The 20,645-nt window shown below is 37.3% G+C and overlaps 2 protein-coding genes across 5 annotated transcripts in view; one reads left to right on the top strand and one right to left on the bottom strand.

Annotated features, from left to right (window-relative positions):
* Nucleotides 1-8,300, bottom strand: part of DPP8 (dipeptidyl peptidase 8) — a 63,600-nt gene extending 55,300 nt beyond the window's left edge. The window contains exons 1-3 of one of the 4 annotated variants that reach the window (XM_051980840.1): nucleotides 8,213-8,300; nucleotides 3,821-4,090; nucleotides 1,037-1,149 (exon numbers count right to left, since the gene is read on the bottom strand). In XM_051980840.1, coding sequence (XP_051836800.1) covers nucleotides 1,037-1,149; nucleotides 3,821-4,079 — 372 coding nt within the window. In that variant the 5' untranslated portion in view covers nucleotides 4,080-4,090; nucleotides 8,213-8,300. Of the gene's footprint in view, nucleotides 1-1,036; nucleotides 1,150-3,820; nucleotides 4,162-4,597; nucleotides 4,692-8,074; nucleotides 8,160-8,212 lie in introns of those variants that run through there. The other 3 variants (XM_051980839.1, XM_051980838.1, XR_007951039.1) reach the window with 3 other exon arrangements.
* A 5,338-nt stretch (nucleotides 8,301-13,638) lies between these two features.
* The window catches only part of HACD3 (3-hydroxyacyl-CoA dehydratase 3), a 30,486-nt gene continuing 23,479 nt past the window's right edge, over nucleotides 13,639-20,645 (top strand). Inside the window, exons 1-2 of the mRNA XM_051980864.1 lie at nucleotides 13,639-14,124; nucleotides 18,960-19,002. Coding sequence (XP_051836824.1) covers nucleotides 13,753-14,124; nucleotides 18,960-19,002 — 415 coding nt within the window. The 5' untranslated portion in view covers nucleotides 13,639-13,752. The remainder of the gene's footprint in view (nucleotides 14,125-18,959; nucleotides 19,003-20,645) is intronic.

Below are 20,645 nucleotides of genomic sequence, written 5' to 3'. Positions count from 1 at the left end.
ACTGGGGGAAAAGGTGTGTCTAGACCTGTAATTTTATTAGTATGGGGAACTCCCAAGGAGCAAATTTTCTTCACTAATACAGAACATCAACTTCTATATTTGTATTATTGCAAAGTTGTTGGGAGCATTGAGATATTAAGCTGCTTGCCCAGAGTCCCACGGCTAGTATCTGTTAGAATCAGGACTTTAATTAATGACTATGAAGCAGCTATCTACTACAACACACTGTCTCTTTGCCCCTGCTCCACCTAAGACAAACAATGCTTTCAATTTTGCATAAGTTTAAAGGCAAACAATGTTAGTTAGATGCAAAAGTAGCACTAATATTAATAAGAATACCAACTGATGGGGAAGAAATACAATGTAGTTAAGGTGGAAAAAAATGCATCTCTACAAAGGAAGAAGTTTAAAAATCTTGAGGTAATCTACATAGTACATTATTGAGTACTGTAAGACTGAAATTTTTAGAAAGAAAATGAGGCACTAAGAAGAAAAGTCACTTCATAATATAAAATGCTTTTTAAATAAAGTTTTTTATATAATCACATTTTGTTAGGAATAAAAAAGACCAACCACATGAAACTATAAAAACTTAAAAACCCTTAAAATCTGTTACAGACAAAGAATATAATTTCAATATTTAAATCAGGGGTTCTTCACATTTTTTGTATGTGATGGACACCCTTGGTAGTTAAGTGAAACCTATGGAACCCTTCTTGGAATAATGTTTTTAAATTATGAATAAATTTTTAAATAAAATATATAAGATTATAAAGGAAATCACTTATAGTAACATTGAGATATTAAAGTATAAAAAAAAGATTCATGGAATCTAAGTTAAGAACCCTTGATCTAAAATAATTTATTCACATATATGAAGAGATATAAACATACTATATCAAAGAAACTTTAAAATTCATGTTTGCAAATATATTCACATAAGTGAAGAGATATAAACATTATATACATCAGAGACAATTTATTCATGTATGCAAAGAGACATAAATATATATCAAAGAGACTTTAAAATTCCTACCTGAAAAAGATCTAAAAGTGGCTTCCAAGACAGCATTAAAACTGCTGCTTTGTTGATGGTTTTGGGAATTTCGGAGTAAAATAGTGTATTTTCTCTGTTCTCACCAGACATGGCTGTAAGAAAAAAAGTAATTTCTCATTATTAAACAGTCTTCTTCCTGCAAATGGAGAAACTATTTTTAAAAAGGCAATAATAAAGTTTATTTTATCTAAGGAAACAATCATTAAAAATGGCCGTTGTCTATAAAACACACACAATTCGTTGCTAGCACTTTTTATAGGAGTACCTAAAAAATGTCAACAAAAGAAGATGGCACATAGAAGTGCTTAATAAATGCTTATTCCCCTTCTAATTTGAAATGAATTGGTACTTCAAAGGTGTTTTAATTTAAAGTTCTTTGATTAGTAGTTAAGATTGGACACTCTTTCAAGTGATAATTAACAATTTGAGTTTCCTTTTTTATAAATTGCCTTTACCATATGATCATTTTTATTTTGGGAGCTGGTCTGGATATTTTTAGTAGTTCCCTAGAATACTTAGATGTCAAGTTTTTATCACTTATAAAAATATTTTCACCAATACATGTAAATAACTTCAAAAAAATCTTCAGAACTCTGACCAAGGCAAAGATCACATATGACTTCAAAAGACATAAATGAAGTATCATGTTTCTCGTCTCTTGGCAGAGAGGTGATGGACAGTAGGTACAGAATGAGAGGTATTTTCAAACATGACCAATGTTTGAATCTGGTTTGCTTAATTATATTAAAATATTACAAGAGAGGGCATGCATTGTGGGAGATAAGGGAAGTGAATGGCTACTGAAGGTAATTAGGAAGATGTGAGAGATGCAAAAAATAGAGAAGAAAAATGCTTATGAAACCCTTAAAAATATATATAAACACAAGTAGAAAGGTCCTGTAGATTGAGAGGAAATATGGCAATGTACTACTTTGTTAAATTTAATACATGCTACACATAATTGAGAATCATTAATTTCGTATATAAATTTTTTTTTTTTTTTTTGGCAAGGCAAAAGGGGCTAAGTGACTTGTTCGGAGTTATACAGCTTGTTAAGTGTCTAGGGATGGATTTGAATTCAGGTCCTTCTGACTTCAGGGTCTATACTCTATCCATTGGGTCACTTAGCTGCTCCCATATACAAATTTTTTTAAAGTTCTTCTTTGAATCTAGAAATGACTTTCTTTGATGCTTGTTAAATTCACAAACAAATTTGGGGAAAAAAGAAATTTGTTTAACTCTATTTCTTAACTAAAGCGTTTTCTGAATATATATATTAAATAGTAATTACCTCAGTTTGTATTTCCCTGGACTTGTCAAATACTAATTTTTGTATATATTTGGTTCAATGTTTGGAATCTCTATTGTATTTCAGTGATATATTTCTCTCTCTCCACTGCATCAGATATTTTTATAAGAATCATTATAATATGCTTTGAAGTCAGGAAATTCAAGACACTCTGATATTCTTTCCTGTTTTTGAAAACTGCTAATCCTTCACTTTTTTTCCCAAATGAGGACACTTTTTGGAATCATTTTATATTGTCTTTTCTTTTTGCATCCCACAGATTATTTGTTTGAAAACAAATATATATTTTTATAAAATAAGAATATATATTTTACCTAGCCTATCATAATTAATCCTAAACTTGCTCAAAATTCAATTTTCCATGATGCCTTTTGATCCAATCCACCAAAATTTCAGAAAATTTGTTTGACCGAACTCTTCTTCTTTTTTAGTGAACAAAGACTGCAAAGAAGGGCCAATTCTGACTATGGAGCCAGATACTAATTTCAAGAAAAAAGACTTGGGCTGCAATAAGTATCGGCTTACAATAAGTAAGTGGAATGAGTATCAGAATAGATAAAAGGATCTGGCTTTATAGCATGTTACTTGTATGGCCAGAAATGATTTATTTTTTCTACTGTGATTTCATCGTTTTGGGAGCTTGAATAGAGGAATTTCTTCTTATTTACTAATACAGATTGATAATTATTCTAAAACTTACAGTTTACAGAAAGTAGTCTGGGGAACAGAAGTTAAGTGACTCTTCCAGAGTTGAAAAACTAAGTTATATTAGAGACAGGATCTGAACCTAGGTGTTCTTGACTTCTGATATGACTTTAAAAGAAGAGTTATAAAATCAAAATTATATATCCAAAGGATAAACCTGAGTGCATTTCAAATATTTCTTTTTTGTTATTGTTTTTGTATGGGGGCCTTATGTAAATATACATATGATAATAAATCTCTTAATAAGATATTAATGAAAGGATTATTGTATAGCTTTTTTTTTTGGAGAAATAGATGAAAATAGAATGTTTAAACTGGGTAGATCTTACACTTAGTGTCTTCTTCTTGTGGACTTAGGAAGAAAAGACCAAGAATAGAGTCAGGCTAGAAAAAGAAAAATTAGTAACTAAAGGTAAGTAATGAAAACAATGTAAAGTTCACCTCCAGTGAAATATATAATCACTTGGCATTAGAAAAAAGTAATTTCTTGTTACTGCATTTATTTTAAAACTACATGAAAGTTCTTATATGAAATGATCGTCCTTGTCTATTTGTAATTTTAAAGTTTCAAATCCATAAAAAATAAGAAAAGGAGAAAGGATCCACTAACATTACAATTCTCATCTAAAAAAAGTTTTTTTTTCTTTTTCAAGAAACTATTAAGTACAAATATGACATAAAATTCTCTGTGTCTGAATTAGAAAACTTGTAATTGAAATCTGAATTAGAAAACCTGTAACTGAACTCACCAAGGTAATAGACCCTGTCCGAATGAGGGCCATCTGGATCATTCTTCTTTACAAACATAAAATCATGTGGTGCCTTAGCCATCATGTAGCCATGGTATTTCCTGGTATCTGCAAGCAGTTTCTTAAGCTGACTCCAGGAATATCTCTCAACATAAAATGGCTCCAATTTAGACTGTTCTTGTGATTCGACATTTTCCTCACACTCTGCAGTTTCAAAGATTTCAACACCCAGCTGTTCAGTTTCCATTGCTGCTGCCATGTTGCATTTTCCTGGAAAAGTAAGCCACAAGTAGCAGTTTAAGGCTTCTGTTTTGTTGTATTGGTCAAAATGAGAATCTAACAGGAATGAAAAATAAGTCAAAAAAAGAAGATGCAACTTTCATGATAGCCGAAATGAATAATAAGATCAATAGCTTCCCCTCCTCTTTGTTCATTTTAAAAGTTGGATTTATTATTTATTTTAAAAATCGAAGTGAAGTCTGTTCTATACATTCATTAGATATCCCCTTGGGAACTTTCTGTAAAGGTTTCCCTGACATGCTTTGCCAAAATTCTAACTCATCTCCCACAGTGAAAGAAAGTGGGCCACATGCCCACTGGCTGCTAGTCTTCTTCCCAGAGCTGGCATCAAATCAGTGGTGAAGCTGAATGTGCAGTCTATTAAGTGCTTTAGCATTAAAAGGGGGGGAGGGGAAGATACATTTGGCAAATGAAGATTGCTAGAATTGAGTCAAATTACCACCACCAACTGAAACAGAAGAAAAAACTGTTACTTACATGGAGCTTTTTATCCCAGGTTCTCAAGCACTTTGCTACCATCCATTTAATACTGGTAATTTGCCACAAAACATATACATTAGATAACATTATTTCAATTTTTTTTTCATATTTTCAGATGAAACCCTGGTGACAAAAAGTTCAACTGGCTAGTTCACAATTTACTTGTAGAATTCTGCTCTCATCTAGCATTTAGGCTGGAGTAAAAGAAAGAAGGGAATAAAGCAACTAGAGTTTTTAAATGTATTTTATGGGAACTTTTCTAAGGCCAACATAAACTGCACAAGTTATACTCATCATCAAGTTAGAAGGAAATACACTTCTTTCAAACAATCACATGTAAAACAAGGTACTTAATATTTTTCGACAAACATTATAAAAATCTGAAAGGCACTTTTTCCTATTTGAAAATGAACTTCACACTATAGCACACTAACTTATTTATAGTAAACTGCAAAGTTCTTTACTTCTTTCACAAATCCAGAACTAATGTTATCAATTCCAATATTTAATCCTAAATTAAAATTGTAAAGTTAATAGCAGAAAAATTTACAGAAAAAAGAATTTATCATGAACAATTAGTACTCACTGATAATAGTTGCCATAAAAAGAAACTATATAAACAACTCTACATACAAAGCTATTGTCACTTGGTTGATAGGTATTTGGATTTGGGGGTTTTGAATCCATAAATGTAAATGAATACATATCACATAGTTATACTCTACCACCAGAGTGCAATTAATAAAAGATTTAAATGTGGAATGATCAGTTTTGCAAATTATCATAAACTTATGGTGAAGAATTGCCACAAAAAGTGGTTTATAAAGTGCAGTGTATTTCTACCCATAAGGCCAGACCTGCATAGCACCTAAATTGGGTCTAAAAATCTCTTGCTACTAGGACACTGTGTCTTCCCACATGCTACAAAGAAATAATATAATGATACTTCAATGAATGCCAAGAGAAACCGATTAGAAACTCTGTTTTAAGTTATACAACATGTACTCAAAAATAGTACAGCAACTAAGTACTCACTTCTAGATCCAAATTAAAATCCAAAGCAACTCAGCAGGGAATTCATGTCATTTAATTCAATTAATACTTACTGAATACATAGGAATACACAGCAGTGTATTATAATAGTGGCTTACCCATCTAATGGGGGTGGCCTACTTTCTATGAATTGTTAACAACTTCAGTTCAGTTCTAAGTGGAATAGAATACAAGCAACAATTTATCCCTTAAAATCGTGCTTCTTAGTTTTAGCTAAAGCCTAAAATCAAACCTAACAACATGGAAGTTCATTCTCTAAGCAATGATATGAAAATATAGGAATAAGATACAAAAAAGTAAATGTATTTGTACTGTGCCAGCTCTATAAAAGGCATAGGTCCCAGAGTGGTAATTCCAGAGGTAGGAACTTCTGGATGAGCAAACTCCTTCAGCTATTACAGATCAGGCCATTCCCTAAACTTAAAAGAATTGCCTAGAGGACTGAGAGTGCTTGACCAAGGTCACACTGTCAAGTATGTCAGAGGTAAAACTGGAACCTGAATTTTCCTGGTTTCTCAATCAGTTCTCTAACCATGCAGCCTCTATTATATCACATTTATTAAGATTTACAAAGCACTTTCCTCATATCTCTGTGAGGTAAGTAGTATATTTCACAGAGAAAACTAAGGCTTTGATGTTAATTGACTTGTCCACAACTACACAGCTAGTTAATTCTCATGGCTGTCTGACCATTTCTAATGTTATCAGCTTTGCTCCCATTTTCTGACTTATTAATATTTCTTCTGCCCAAATGAAATTGTCGAGCTCTATTATCTTATTTTTAAAATAAATTCTCTAACATATTTCCATTATTTCCTAGATTGCCTTAAGTTAGCAACAGTTTTTAAAATGTTAAAGTCAACACTAAAGTTTGTGGAGCTATTCATACTGCCACTAATCACCTACTTTACCATTTAAGGACCTAATTTTATCTCTTCTTATTTTCACATTCAAAAAGTTTTTTTTTCCAAGAGATGTCTCTGCATACAGATCCCTCTTAATCTTATTACTCTCTGCTCACCAGGATGTTTTCTCCCTTCACCTATGAGTGCTGGTCACTGAATACAAGTAGTTTAAAGTATGTAAATATGGTAATGATATTTGTTTTACAATCCAGCAGTATGAAGATTCCTTATGTAAATCACTCTTCTCCTCTCCTAGTGTTATTCCTAGAATTGTTATCCATCAGGATGCAGTAAGAGTCTGCAGTTGTTCCTTTTCTTAATAAATAAAATGTCTATTTCACAATCTAGTTAAATGGCATTCTATTTATACAAAGGTAATGTAAGTGCCTTATATGTGTATATTACAATTTTAAAGTACTTTTATTGATATTCATGAACTCTTGAAAAAATGTACAAAAATAAGACAGCATCATGATTCTGTTACATATTACTTATCTTCTATTGAAAAAGACTGCCACAAGATCATCTTATTTCTCTTTGTCTCCCTTTCCTTTTTTTGGATAAATGATTCAATTAATTAAAAAGGGATTAGGTTTATCAAGCTAATCAATAAGGCGGCCCTGTTTTGTGGGCTATGATTAAAGAAAGAAGCACCAGAAAGCTTTAAGTATTGCTAGACATGGGAAATGTGACATGTTTTAGGGGTTGAGTTTAATAGAGAGCAGGGAATATGCTACCAGGTTAAGAACTCCTCTGCTTCTTTCCTGATTTCTAAACTACATACATTTAAAGTTACTTGTTATGAAAAGTCATTTATCAAGATTGGTGTTGAAACTCTGGGGGTGGTGAGAGAAGTAAACGTAAGAACTATTATTTTAAATGTGTCCATGCATTTAACATGCATTCAATGCCAGGATACCTGAGGCTAACTAGGAAGCTACAAGGGAGGTAGAAAAAGATGCAAGGTTAATAAGTAATCCTGGGGCCGGCAAAGATCTTAAAAATGTCATGACAGCTCTAACACAAAGGTGACATACAGTTTATAGAAAACAAAGTCTTTGTTGTCTCAATTCCTTCAGTTGTTAGGAAATGGGCCATCAAACTGATATCTTTAAAGGGGCAACCAACAGCAAGCCCCATCTCGAACTCCCCTGAGGATGCAAGACAGAGGCCTACGGGAGGAGGTGGAAAGGAATAGGTGGACGCGGCAGGGATCTGACCAGGAAACCAGCCCAGGAAATCGAGGAGCGGGAGAAAATGAGGGGGTGTTCTCCCCTCCCCCATTGGCCCCAAGAGCCTTCGGATGGAGCAGCCTAGGCGGACAGATGCAGCGCTCTCATTGGGTAGGAGGTGGGACAGGAAGGGGCAAGCTGGGGAAGAGGAGTGACCGAAGAGAGGTTGGGGGAGGGGACTGGACGTTAATGGGGGAGCGACTGTTAGCGTTCCGGAGTAAGAGGTTATCAAGGGGCGGACGGAGGGAGAGGCTGGTGCGAGGGAAGGAAGGCAGGGAGCTGACCTGGGTGAGGGAGCGTGGAAGGGCAGGGGCCGGGGACAGGGAAGGGGCTCGGGAGGAGGCGTAGAGGGCTCTAGGCCCCCGGCCGCGGCGCCCCGTCCCGAGCCCGCGGGAGTTGGAGGGTGGGGGCGGATACTGCACCTTCCCCTCAGCCCCGCCCGGCCGGCCGGTCCCGACGTGCCCTACAGACGGGGCCGCCGCCGCTTCATGCCGCGCCCCGCCCTCCCTAGACTTCAGTCCCGGCTGCGGCGACTGTCTCGACGCCCAGCGGCTCCTCAGCTGCCGGCAGACGGGAGAGCGACACTGGCGAACGCGGCTCCCGGCGGTGGCGGCTCCCGCACTTCCGGTTCCTCGCGGACCCGCCCGCCGCCGGCCTCGCCGCAGACACTGCCGCGGCTGCCGGGCCAAGAAGGGCACCCGTGGCCCCGGCCCGGTGCGGCCCAGAGCGACAGCGCCCTCGGGCGGCGGGAGGAGAGAACCCCTTTGCGCTGCTCAGCAGCTGTTAGGTTGGGGGGAGATTTCCCCCCCCCACCCCCCACCCCCGTATGAAGAGGATACCAGAAGGGCAGGACAGAATCTGAGGAGAAATCAGGCAATCAACCATCATTCATTTTCCTTCCTTTCTTCTTATTCTTTTTTTTTTTTTTTGAAGGAAATAGTCCAAGCATTTTAAAAGTGCCTACAACCATGGGAATACTACGACAAAATAAAAGTCACTGTCTCTAGGAAGTCATTTTATTAAAAAGTGAGGTCAGAGGAAAAACCTGAAAAGAAAATAAAGATTAGGAGAAAGTGAAAGTTGGGGAAAGACAATATGCTATTATATAAAATGATTTGTAAACCTTGAATTCATACATAAATATAAAATATTGTCATGTATAGTGTGCAGATTGCTAATAATGATATATAGGGGGTTATTATCCCCATTTGACAGATTAGAAACTTGATGGCCAGGAATATTAAGTGATTTTCCCTTGGGTCACACAGTTAAATAATGGTAGAGCCAGGAATCAGGATTTGATCTCATGAGTCCTAACATAGCTCTCATTTCACTGTTCTAGTCTGACTTGATACCCTTTGTGGGTATCAACATTTTATAGTATTTATATTAAACCCTTTGCCTCTGGAAGGTCCTTTACATTATCTATGTCTTTGTCACACAGGAAACTATAAAAGTCTGGCTATGTTAATGAAAATTAATTCCTAACTAGAAAAAGAGTGACACTATGAGGGAGTTAAAAACAACCAATAGTTGGAAAATGACAACTGACTGGTAGGAAAATGAAACAGTGTATTGTTGCCATTGAGACAGTATGTTTATGGACAATATCAAAACTTATTACAAAGTAATGCAATAAAAAAAAAAACTTGGAATGATAGATACAGATTACAGCTTTGTAAAAAGTATAATAACAAGATAGAAAAAAGTCAGCCCTCCTCAAATAGGTTCAGCTTTCATTCTTAGAAACCTTAACTCACTTCTGCTATCCCTTCCATTATCATCTTGTATTTCTCCTTTTCCTAGCCACACTCTTCACATAAAACTGTCTATGCTCTTTGTCTCCACTTTCTCTTCTGCTACTATTCAGCACCTTACAATCTGATTTACATTCCCATTACTGGACTGAAACTGCTATCTATAAGGTTACCAATGATCCCTTTATTGCTAAATCTTTTTTTTTTTTTTTAAGTCCTTGATCTTTTGATGGTATTTGATACCATTAACCATTCTCTTTATTCTGTGAATTCTCTTTTCTGTGGGTACTTCTAAGCTGTCTTCCAATTTTTATCTGACAGATCCTTATAAAGTTCATCCTTATAAAGTCATTATGTACTCCCAATATTCTCACTCATTTTGGAGCGTACATTGGGGCTCTTTCCACTTAATTTCTTTCTTTTTGTAATCTCATTAGCTCCTATAAGTTCAGCTATCATCTCTATACAGATGGGCCTCCAGTTTTACACCTTATATTCATGCAATATAATAATATGCAAACAATCTTATACAAACAAAATATGGAGCAAGTAAGTGAAAGGTAGTATTCTCAGAGGAAGGGCACTACCATTAAGAAGGCTTGAGAAAGACTTCTTGCAGAATGTTAGACTTTAGCTAAAACTAAAAAGAAACAAAGGAAACCAAAGCAGAAATGAGGAGGAAAAGGCTGGGGTGAGACCCCAAGGTATTAAGAGAAAAAACCATTGTGGGTAAGAATGATTTGAAATTATCCGGAAAGGCAAGACACAAAAATAGTACTTTTGATTTACATCTTGATGTGACTATTAGCTTTATGAAACCCTTAATCTTACTTGTAGATTCTGTTTAATACTTCCAAATTGGACTGTCTAATTTTGTCTCATATACAATATTCCTGGGTCCCTGACTTTTCCTTTCTTCATTCATCAAGCCATTCATTCAGTATTTTTAACATTCTAACCATTTCTGATGCAAATACTGTCCTTGACCACAAGAAACTTCAGATTTTGTTGGGTTGTTTGCTGCACAGGTGGCTGTGCTGGAAGGTACACTATGATCTTAGAATATTAATTTAATCATTTATCATCTAGAAGATCATGTTTTTTTACCTTGTTCTGTAAATATACTCCTAAGATTAAAAAAAGACTGTGAATGACAGTACAAGCCAATCTAATGTAATCATGTTTTTTGGTAGAGGAAGATATTTAACACAGTACAGTGTGTGTGTTTTTCAATGTGTGGGATTTATTTGTACTACGCAGTTTACATTTTCAGATACAATCTTCCATATAACAAATAGTACATTACTATTTTCAGCCTTGTCCTCTGATCTGACTAGCACCCAAACAACATCAGCAGAATCATCAGATACACTACTGATATCAGCAATAAAAGGCGTATATTTAAATTTTTAGTCTTCTAGTAAATCTTTCACCAGGTATCCTTCTAACTTGTTTTTAAATGTCCTACCCTTCAATTTGATTGATTTCTATATCTATATACTGTATATATGAAAATTTACATATTTAATATATAAACACACACACATATGACAAATAAGGATGTAATATAGACATATACCTTTATATATACTGTATAAATATGTGTATGATATGTGAATATTTACATGTTTATACATTAAAATAAAAATACATGCATTCTTTTTAGTTTTTGTATCCTCAGAATAGTAATATATAATAAGCAGTTAATAAATGCTTGTTGATAACTATAACATGCACACATGATGGGTACAAGTACAGGATTGGAAGGTAACACTTTGCAAAAATATTAGAAGGAATTGAAATTAGTGAGGAAAAGAAACTGAATTGTTTTCCCCAAAGAAGAAAGTCACCTACTAGAAGCTTAGCTTAATTTACCTGATTCAGCTTTGGTTATTTTCACAGAATCATAAATCTAGAGTTGGAAGGGCCCTCACAGGTTATGTAATCCCATTTTTGATTTTATTTATTTATTGCCTTTGCATGTAATTTATTTTTTCCATGTAATAGTATTTTTTGCCAATTACATGTAAGGATAAATGTTCAATAATTGTTTTAATGAGATTTTGAGTTTTGATTTTTTTTCTTTCTCCCTCTTCCTCTCCCTTCATAAAATGGCAAGCAATCTGATATAGGTTATGCATGTACAATCATATTAAAATATTCCCATATTCATCATGTTGTGACAGAAGAATCAGGACAAAAGAGAAAATTTATCAGAATGAAAAAAACAAAAATAAAATGAAAATAGTATGCTTCAATTGGCATTCAGATTCCATAGTTCTTTCTTTGGATGTGGATGGCATTTTTCCATCATGAGGTATTTGGAATTGTCTTAGATTATTGTATTGCTGAGAAGAGCTAAGTCTATCAAAGTCATTCATCGTACCATGTTGCTATTACTGTATACAATGTTCTAGTTATGCTTACTTCATTCAGCATCAGTTCATGTAAGTCTAGATTTTTCTGAAAAATGCCTACTCATCATTTCTTATAGCACAATAATATTCCATTTACATTCATATACCACAGTTTGTTTAGCCATTCCCAAATTGATGGGCATCCCCTCAATTTCCATTTTTTTGCCACCGAAAAAAGAGCTGCTATAAATATTTTTTGTACAAGTGGGTTCTTTTCCATTTTTTATTATCTCTTTGGGATACAAACTTAATAATGACATTGTTGGACCAACGGGTATGAACAGCTTTATAACCCTTTGGGTATACCAACTCCTTAATTTTATGGATAAGGAAACTGGTCCAATAAGCTTAAGTAATTAGTCAAAATTCCACAGGAAGTGGTAGTTGGTAGATTAGCAAACATATTAAGAATTTTGCTGTGTGTCAGGCATTATGTGAAGCATCAAAAATACAAAGAAAAACAAAGTTCACTCCTGTTGTCCCCAAGGAGTTCACAGTATAATGGAAGAGATATTGAGGCAATATCCAGCTAGGTTTACACAAGTCATACAAGTTAGATAGAAGGTAATTTGACACAATTAATGCAACTTGAATGACTTTTCTGCAGAAAGGAGGCTTTGAATGGAATCTTGAGGAACCATGGAAACAAGGAGAAATGTTAAATCTATCCATCCCCAACCTCCCCACAGTGGACTACCTGCTACAATCCAAATGTTAAATATATATCATATGAAAGGCTTTACAGAGGTACTGTATTGAGGTTATGGTCACACAGTAGGATTTTTTTTTATAGGTGGGATTTTAACAACAGACTCCAAATCTAATACTTTCCTCTTCCTATTATTGTTATCCTTGGTAGAAATATCAAGGTGGGGACGACAGACTCCAAATCTAATACTTTCCTCTTCCTATTATTGTTATCCTTGGTAGAAATATCAAGGTGGGGATGAGTTGGGAGGTATGATGGAGGGAATGACATTGAGGTTTTAGGCCTAGATGATTAGGAGGATAGTGATATCCTTGATAGTGACAGGGAAGTTAAGGAGGGGACATATTTTCCAGAGGAACAAGATAGGTATTTGGGCTAACTATTGTCAAAAGTCTGATAATATTTCCAGTTACAGAAAGGAAAACTATCCTTTCTGGGGCTATTCTTATGAAAAGTTCTGGTCTAGTAAATCACTCTACAATTTTGTTGTTTTGATTTTGGTTAAGATGAACCTTAAGGGATGACCTGCAGGGGAAGAATAGGAGGTATAACAAATGCAATGCAATTCAACAAGCATTCTTAAAATGTTTCCTAGAGGCATGACACTGTATTTGGGCCTGGGAATAACACAAAACTGAGACTTAGACTTAGACTTAGACTTAGAGCTTACACTCCAATGGGAAGGTATAGGATAGAGAAGTATATTACAAGATAGGTAGGCTGTGACAGGTGCAAAGGAGTGATCTAGGAAAGTGAAAGGAATAAAAATCTGAAATTGGGTGCCTCCCAGACTTGAGAGGAGTGACAGCAATTATGCCTGTTGATAGCCAGTCCAAGTTTCATCTCTTGCTTCCAGGTTGAAAGTGAGCCCAGTCAATTTTTTTAAGTCCATCTGTCCCGCTCTTTGCCGGCCGGCTCCTAAAAACCAGTGAAAGGGACGCCAGAAAGAGATTTCTAAAGGGGCTATCTGCCCCTCCTTCCCCTCCCGGCGAAGCACCCCCTGTATCCGCCCCCAGCCACTCTGGGCAACAGCTCCAGATAGGCGGTCATCGAAGTCCGCAACACCATCCTCTCAGTGCATGCCTTCCACAGACAGAAGCTACGGGGTGCGTTCCGCCTCCTCGTCGCAGGGAGCGCGCACAAGCTGCTCCCCCGATGGCCCCCCATGCCCGTTCCGGTGCGCAGGCGCAGAGCGCCGAGAGAAGGGGGCGGACCCGAGGCTCTGGGTCCCGGCGCGGCGGCGCGCGCACACCGAGCGTCGCTGCCAGTTCCTCCGGCTTTGGCACGGGTGGCTCTCGAGCTGCTGCGGAGGACTAGACACCCCGCCCGCTCCTCCCCAGCACCCGGGAAGCCCGGCAGCGGCCATGCAGAACCAGGTGCTAACCCCGCATGTCTACTGGGCCCAGAGGCATCGCGAAGTGTATCTGCGCGTGGAGCTGAGCGACGTGCAGGTAAAGCGGCCCGGCAGGGCCCACCCGACCTCTCGGCCCCAACGTGGGGACAGCCCGCCCCCCTTTTTTAAGCTTTCCGGGGCCCCGAACTTGTGGGGGACTTTCGTCTTTGTGGTAAATGTGCGTGACGCTCGCGGGATAGTGGGGGTGCGTGTGTGTCCGTATGGCCGTGCGTCCCCGCGTGCACCTCCGCGGTGCGGGCAGGCTCCGGGCCTCCCTCACCTTCCTTCTAGTCCACCCCACCCGTGCACCTAGAAATACGTGACAGGCGGAGCCCCGCTGGGGTCCGGACCAGACCACTGCCAGCGACGGTGGCTCAGTGTTCCGACAAGTGCACATGGTCTCCATTCATGAGCTCATTGCTGAGTGCCAGCCTTGACTTGAGGCATCTTGCCCTTCCACTGGATCTGTTGTATAATTTACCAAGCGACTTTGGAGGAAGGTTTGTACGGCGGGACCAAAGGTAGGCCACAGGATATGCTGGAAGTTACTGCTCTCTCACCTCAAGAAGAGCCTCCTCTAGGCAGGGCTCGCTGGTAGTTAGGAGTTGGGTATCATGTATTTCAAAATCCACTAGAAGAATTCTCGTTTTCCGACCTGTTCTGGTGATTCAGAACTAGGGATTGCATGCTGTTGGGAGTGAAAAGCTGGATAGGTGGGTTGCACTTGAGCGTGGGGGAGGGCTTATCCTAACTATCTTATAATACAACATTTATCCTCATGCTATCCTGCAAAATCAATTTCACTTCATCCCAGGCCCAGGGTTCACCCTAAGGAGGTCACAGGATAGAGGAGACCTAATAGTTCTTTGACCTATCCAGAACTAGATTTTATATTCTGAAACATTCTCTCCCATGTTTAAATCTGTTTCTCTAACTTGGCAATCAATACATTTAATAAAGGTTTAACTAGGGCATATTAAATACTGTAGTGTAAGTGAAAATGAGTAAGACTTGATCACTCCCCTGGAGGCGTTTACAACTTCCCAAGGGATATAACAGGTATATGCAAATAAATATTCCAAAGTAGAAAGTGATAAGGATTGAAGAGAGGTACAAAATAAAGTGCCATCAGAAATGTGAAGAGCAAAAGGTCACATTAGGCATCAAGAGAATTTAAGAGAAGGTCCTTTTTGGAAGAGGTGGCATTTAAAATTAGTCATGAATAACGGACAGGATTTTGGCTAGCAGGTATTAATTAATCTGTCATTTTATTAGAACATAAAGAAAAGCATAAGTGCAGGTTTAGGGAAGTGTAGGATCTTTTCAAGAAATTGTAAACCCCCCAGTTTGTCTGAAAAAGATAAGTTAAAGTTAGAAGATAATTTTAAATGCCAATATAAGGAATTTGGGCTTTATTTAGAAAATAGTAGGAAACCTTTGATAATTTCTGAGTAGAAACCATTCTAGAGGTCATAGATTCTAGGGCCTGAAGACTTTAAAAATCATCTAGTTCAATTCCCCTATTTTGCAGGATAAAATGAGGGAACTGATATACAGAAAAATCACAGTGGGCTTAAGCTCACGTAGGAAGTAGCAAAGCTGGGATTCAAATTCAGGTCTTCTTAAAATCCAGTTCTAATTTTACCACGATATGTTCAGGATTTGATCTGCTCCTATTAGTGCATTATAAGAAAGATTAAACTGCTAGGGTGGACAGAAGCCAAAGACTAAGGAACCATTTGTGAAGCTTTCACTGCTCTTGTAAGATGAGAGCCCAGATTAGGTAGTAGCAATGGGAATGGAAAGCAGGTTCCAGTTAAGGGAAGGCTGTGGAGATAGAACCTGATTACATGTGAAAAATGGGTGGAGTCAAAAGGTTGACTCCAGGGTTTCAAGCTGTACTCCATGCTGGAATGCTCTCATATACTTCCTTCCATTTCTCAGAAGTCTTATCTCCCTGTAAGAGCTCAGCTCAGGTGCTATATGAGGCCTTTCCTCACTTCCCTAAGTTATTAATGTTCCCCCATAATTACTTTGTATTTTATTTTGTATTTATTTATTCAATTAACTAGATAGTTCTTCATGGGCCTAACACAGAAGGGTGAGCAGATGAAGTAATAACTTGATTGATTCTTAAGGAAGGCAGAATGACTCCTAGCATTGGAATGGACGAGTTTGTTGAATTTGGGAATAACCGAAAGTATTAGCATTAGGGTGGCACTAAATTCAATCCCCACTATTTACTGATAAGAGTGAAGTAACTGTCAAAGGTCACAGAGCTGGCAGTTAGAACTATTCATATTTTTTAAAATTCCTGATCAAAGGATACAAATAGCATGTGACTTAAGGGGAAGAACTGATGCATGTAGAGTCAAGAAACATGGATTAGATTCTAAGGCTTATTAGTTATCTGACCCTGGGCATGTCATTTACTCATCATCAGTTTCCATATCTATAAATGGGTAAAAATGCTAATCTCATGAATATTAATGGAGAGTGTTTTTACAAACCTTAAAACATTTTAAGTGTAAGTTAATAATTTTAAATTATGATTGTTGTTACTGAAAGGCAGCATGGTGTGGCAGATACAGGATTGACATTAGAGTCATGAAGAATCTTGGTTCAAATACTGCCTATAATCTATCCTGGCTTTGTGATTTTAGGCAAGTTACTACTTAACCCTTTGGTGCCCCAGGTAATTCTCTTAAGAATATAAATTACAGATGATTCACTGGTTTGCCTCAGTGGAAGGGATTTACATATCTGGAGTTTCTTACTCACAGATCCAGACCAAAAACAAAATATTGATTGTTTCCATTTATATAACATAAAAAATTTCCCAAACACTTGCTATAGCACTGTAGAACTTGAAGGTTATTGTCAAGGTAAAATCTAGTCTGAAGATGGGTAAATGGCTTAGGTCAAGTTGATTGGAATGCCCAAAGTTGAGGGTTTGATTTCCCAAGTGACAGGTTAACAGTGTCATCTGTACCTTTTACCTCTTCCACCCACACATAGATCCTAGTGATCTGTCCGTCTGGTCACAAATGAGACCTATGGAAAGGGATTGTTAGAGAGAGGGGAGCTAAACTTATTCCTAGTTGCACTTAGGTATATGAAGGTTGAAATATGAGTGTTTTAGGTCATAAACTATCTTATCAGAGATGATTCCTGTTATGCCTATTCTGGTTCATTACCTGCATGTCCTTGACTCTTTTAAGCTTCATTCTTCCGAGACAGTGCTGTCCACCTCCCTGGTTCTACCCTTAGGTACTTGGTATGTCATGCTCAGTTTAGAATTTGCTTCTGATAATAGTATTTCTAAATGCATGAGGCCCATAGACTTTGATAGTACTTGGATTTGGAGGAGATGAACTTCTGTACTACCTGCATGGCTTGGGAGGTCACTTTTTCTATTTCCTTGGGCCTTAGTTCTCCCCCTTCCGCCCAGGGAAGGGAGAAGTTTCCATGAGATAACCTTAGAGATCTTTTCCAGCTCTAAATGAATGATCCCATACTTAAGTTCTTCTTCCCTTGCAGCAAAGATTAAACTTGAGAATTCATAAAACTTGTTGAAGCTTAGGGCAGAACCTGCTCCTTTCTGCCAAGTTAATATTTGGAAATAGCCTGCCTAAGGTCCTTGCTGTGCTCCTAGGCCCACACTTTGGGTGGGCAGTCAAGGCTTTGCCAGACAATGGTACCAGAAGCCAGCCTAAAAGGAATAGAATTTTGTTACTCATACTGTTTTATTTCACAGCCATATAGGAGGGAAATGGTTTAGCATCATTCTCTGAATTGGTTAGAAAGCAGTCCTGAGGAGAATCAGACATAAAGAGATGAAACATGAAATTTAACAATTCTCATCTTTTTTACTTAGGACAGTTTCTGTTCTTAAAGAGCTTTTCCCTTTGCTATCCAACATGCCTCCTGGTTTCTGGCATTTTGCCCAGTTAGCTTTCACAGCCCAGTCCTTCAGAATACCTCCTCCTCCTTTATCTGATTTTTCTCAGAGATGTGAGATGAAGTAGAGCTTGCTGAGGCTGCTTGAAAGAACTGATCAAGGAGGCAGTGATGACTCCTTAGAGACATGTTGCCTCTTGCCTAATGACTGTAGAGTAGGGGTGGGGGTGGGTGGGGATGGAGGTGGAGGAGTTCTTCTTCTGACATTAGTTGTAAGCAGTCCTACTTAGGGCCCAGCTGCTAGAAGGACTTGAAAATAGACAGTAGATATTTGAGACATTCTAGCTGAGCTTTCCCCCTCATCTCTTCCAGACTGAAAACTTTCCTCTTTAGTAATTTAGTCATTGAATTAAAAAAGCCTTTCTATCTGAAACTTGAGTCAGGGCTCCTCAAAGCCAGAGATCCCATATATGCATTTTTTATGCATTTTTTGTCAAAAGTATTCCCTGCCTATAATGCCCTCAACCTTGCTGTCACTGTGTTAGAATCCTGCTCCCCTTTCAAGTCTCAGGTCAAATGTCTCTTCTGTGATAACTTTCCTAGTGCTCACTGCTCTCTGTGATCTTTCCCTTTTCAGAGCTCTCAGTATTTTTGGTGTCTGTGTGTTATCTCCTCTATTGTAAACTTATGGTACACAGTGGTCTTTATTCATGTATATATTCCTCTTACTGCCAAGAACAGTTCCTTAAACATAGGAATTGTTCAGTAGAGCTTTATTGAATTGAAAACTTGTCATTGAAGGTAGACAACAAATAAATATACAGAACCCTTGTGTCTTGGTATGAATAGATTACCAAGTTTTTTACTCAGAGCATGAAGGGGGAAAAACAGAGCCCCAAGTTTGAGGGTAGAAATTAAATACCTATTTAATTTAATTTTTTTCCTACCATTAGAGCTCCAATTCCTGTTCATGTTCTTGATCTCCTTCCACAGCATCCTGACATCAGCATCACTGAAAATGTCCTTCATTTCAAAGGTTAGTATCCATATATAAAGATTCCTCTACTCACTGTGAAATGTGATGGCAGTTTTATTTTCTTTTCATTGCCTTGATTTATTCCTTTACTATTGCTTATCTTCTGATGCCATTGGACTTCAAGAAAATGAATGAGTTTGGAAAGTACAAAATTTGTTTCATTTGATTCTGCTTGTTTTCTTCAACAGCCATTGAGCTTCTTTATAAATAAGGGCAGGTCTTATGAGGTTTTCTAAAAGGTCAATGTACTTGAACTTCACCTGGTTCAGACCAGGGTAAGGATCTTCTCCAAGAAAAATGTTCTTGAATGTAAGATTTGGGGACCATTAGAGGGAGGACAATGATAGTGAATGAAATAATACTGCCTGAAATATGCCTCAGGTTCAGAAACTGCATCTTTTCTCAGTAGCACTGACTGAGTCATCTTGTTTTGCTTAATGGGCCATGAGTAGAAGTAAAGAGAAATCTAGAAGTGACTAGTCTAAGAAAATAAGGTATCATTAAGACTTAAAATTTCTCTAATAATTCAAATATTAAAAAAGGAAAAAAAAATTCCATTAATTTTACGCAAATAACTTTGCCTTTGGGATAGAAATGTAGTATGAAGTTTATTGGCCAGAAAATTGGGGTTTATTTTCTTAAGTAATCTGGATTTGAAAGGTTGGTTATTATAGTGTCAAGAAATAGTATCACCACGGATTTGTAAAGAAAAAGGAAAAAATAAATTCAAGAAAGTCGGAAACCAGTGTATCCAGTAGTCATTGTGCTTTGGACACCTTGACTTGTACACTTGTGGGAGGGGAAGAACAGAGTGTAGTAGAATATAGAATCAAAGAGGGATAACTTGGTGTCTTTTTCATGGATTAACTCAGAAACTCTTTCCCCATCTTTCCTTTTACTTATTTTTCTGTCTTAGGCTGAAGTAGAAGTGGGATTCAATAAGATTTTATTTTTCCTCAGTTTAAGATCATAGGATTTAGTTAGAAAGGACCTTAGAGAACAGCTAGTCCAACTCTCTCCTTTTATAGATGAGGAAACTGAGTCCCAGAGAGATTAAAAAAACTTAATAACTGTTTCAATATAATTGATTTCTTTTATAATCTTTTATATTTTATTTTGTGCATTTAAAAACATTATTCTAAGAAAATCATTGGTTTTCTAGATTGCTGAAATGGGCCATGACACAAAAAAGGTTTAAGAACCCATTCACTATGTCTTACTTCCTCTCTTTGCCATTTGGTTCAGTTCCATGTTCTAAAAGGAGGTAGTTGTTCCTTCAATCCATTTTCTTTTATTTGACCCTCACCCTCTCTCCCCAGAGGGGAGTTTTTGGAGCTGAGAATCATAATTTCCATGTGTTTTGTCAGTTTTCCTTTTATAACCTCATAAACAAGATAACAAAAAAATGTAACCCAGTTGCTATCCACTGTGGATCAGGAACAAGAAGAAATTTGAAAGTTAAATATATACCTATGTGGTGTCTTTTGTTTTTCCTTCATGTCTGCCATTCCCACCCTCACTGTGCACTAACCACAGACAATTTTATCTAACTACAAAGTGCATATAGAAATAAAAAGACTTCTTGTTAAGCTAAATTACCATGTCTAACGATTGTTCCTATGAACAAATTTGTATATTTGGTC

The sequence above is a fragment of the Antechinus flavipes genome, chromosome 2, assembly GCF_016432865.1.
Source record: "Antechinus flavipes isolate AdamAnt ecotype Samford, QLD, Australia chromosome 2, AdamAnt_v2, whole genome shotgun sequence".
Lineage (NCBI taxonomy): Eukaryota > Metazoa > Chordata > Mammalia > Dasyuromorphia > Dasyuridae > Antechinus > Antechinus flavipes.
Note: the sequence above shows the minus strand (reverse complement) of the source record. Positions and strands in the feature narration are given on the sequence as shown.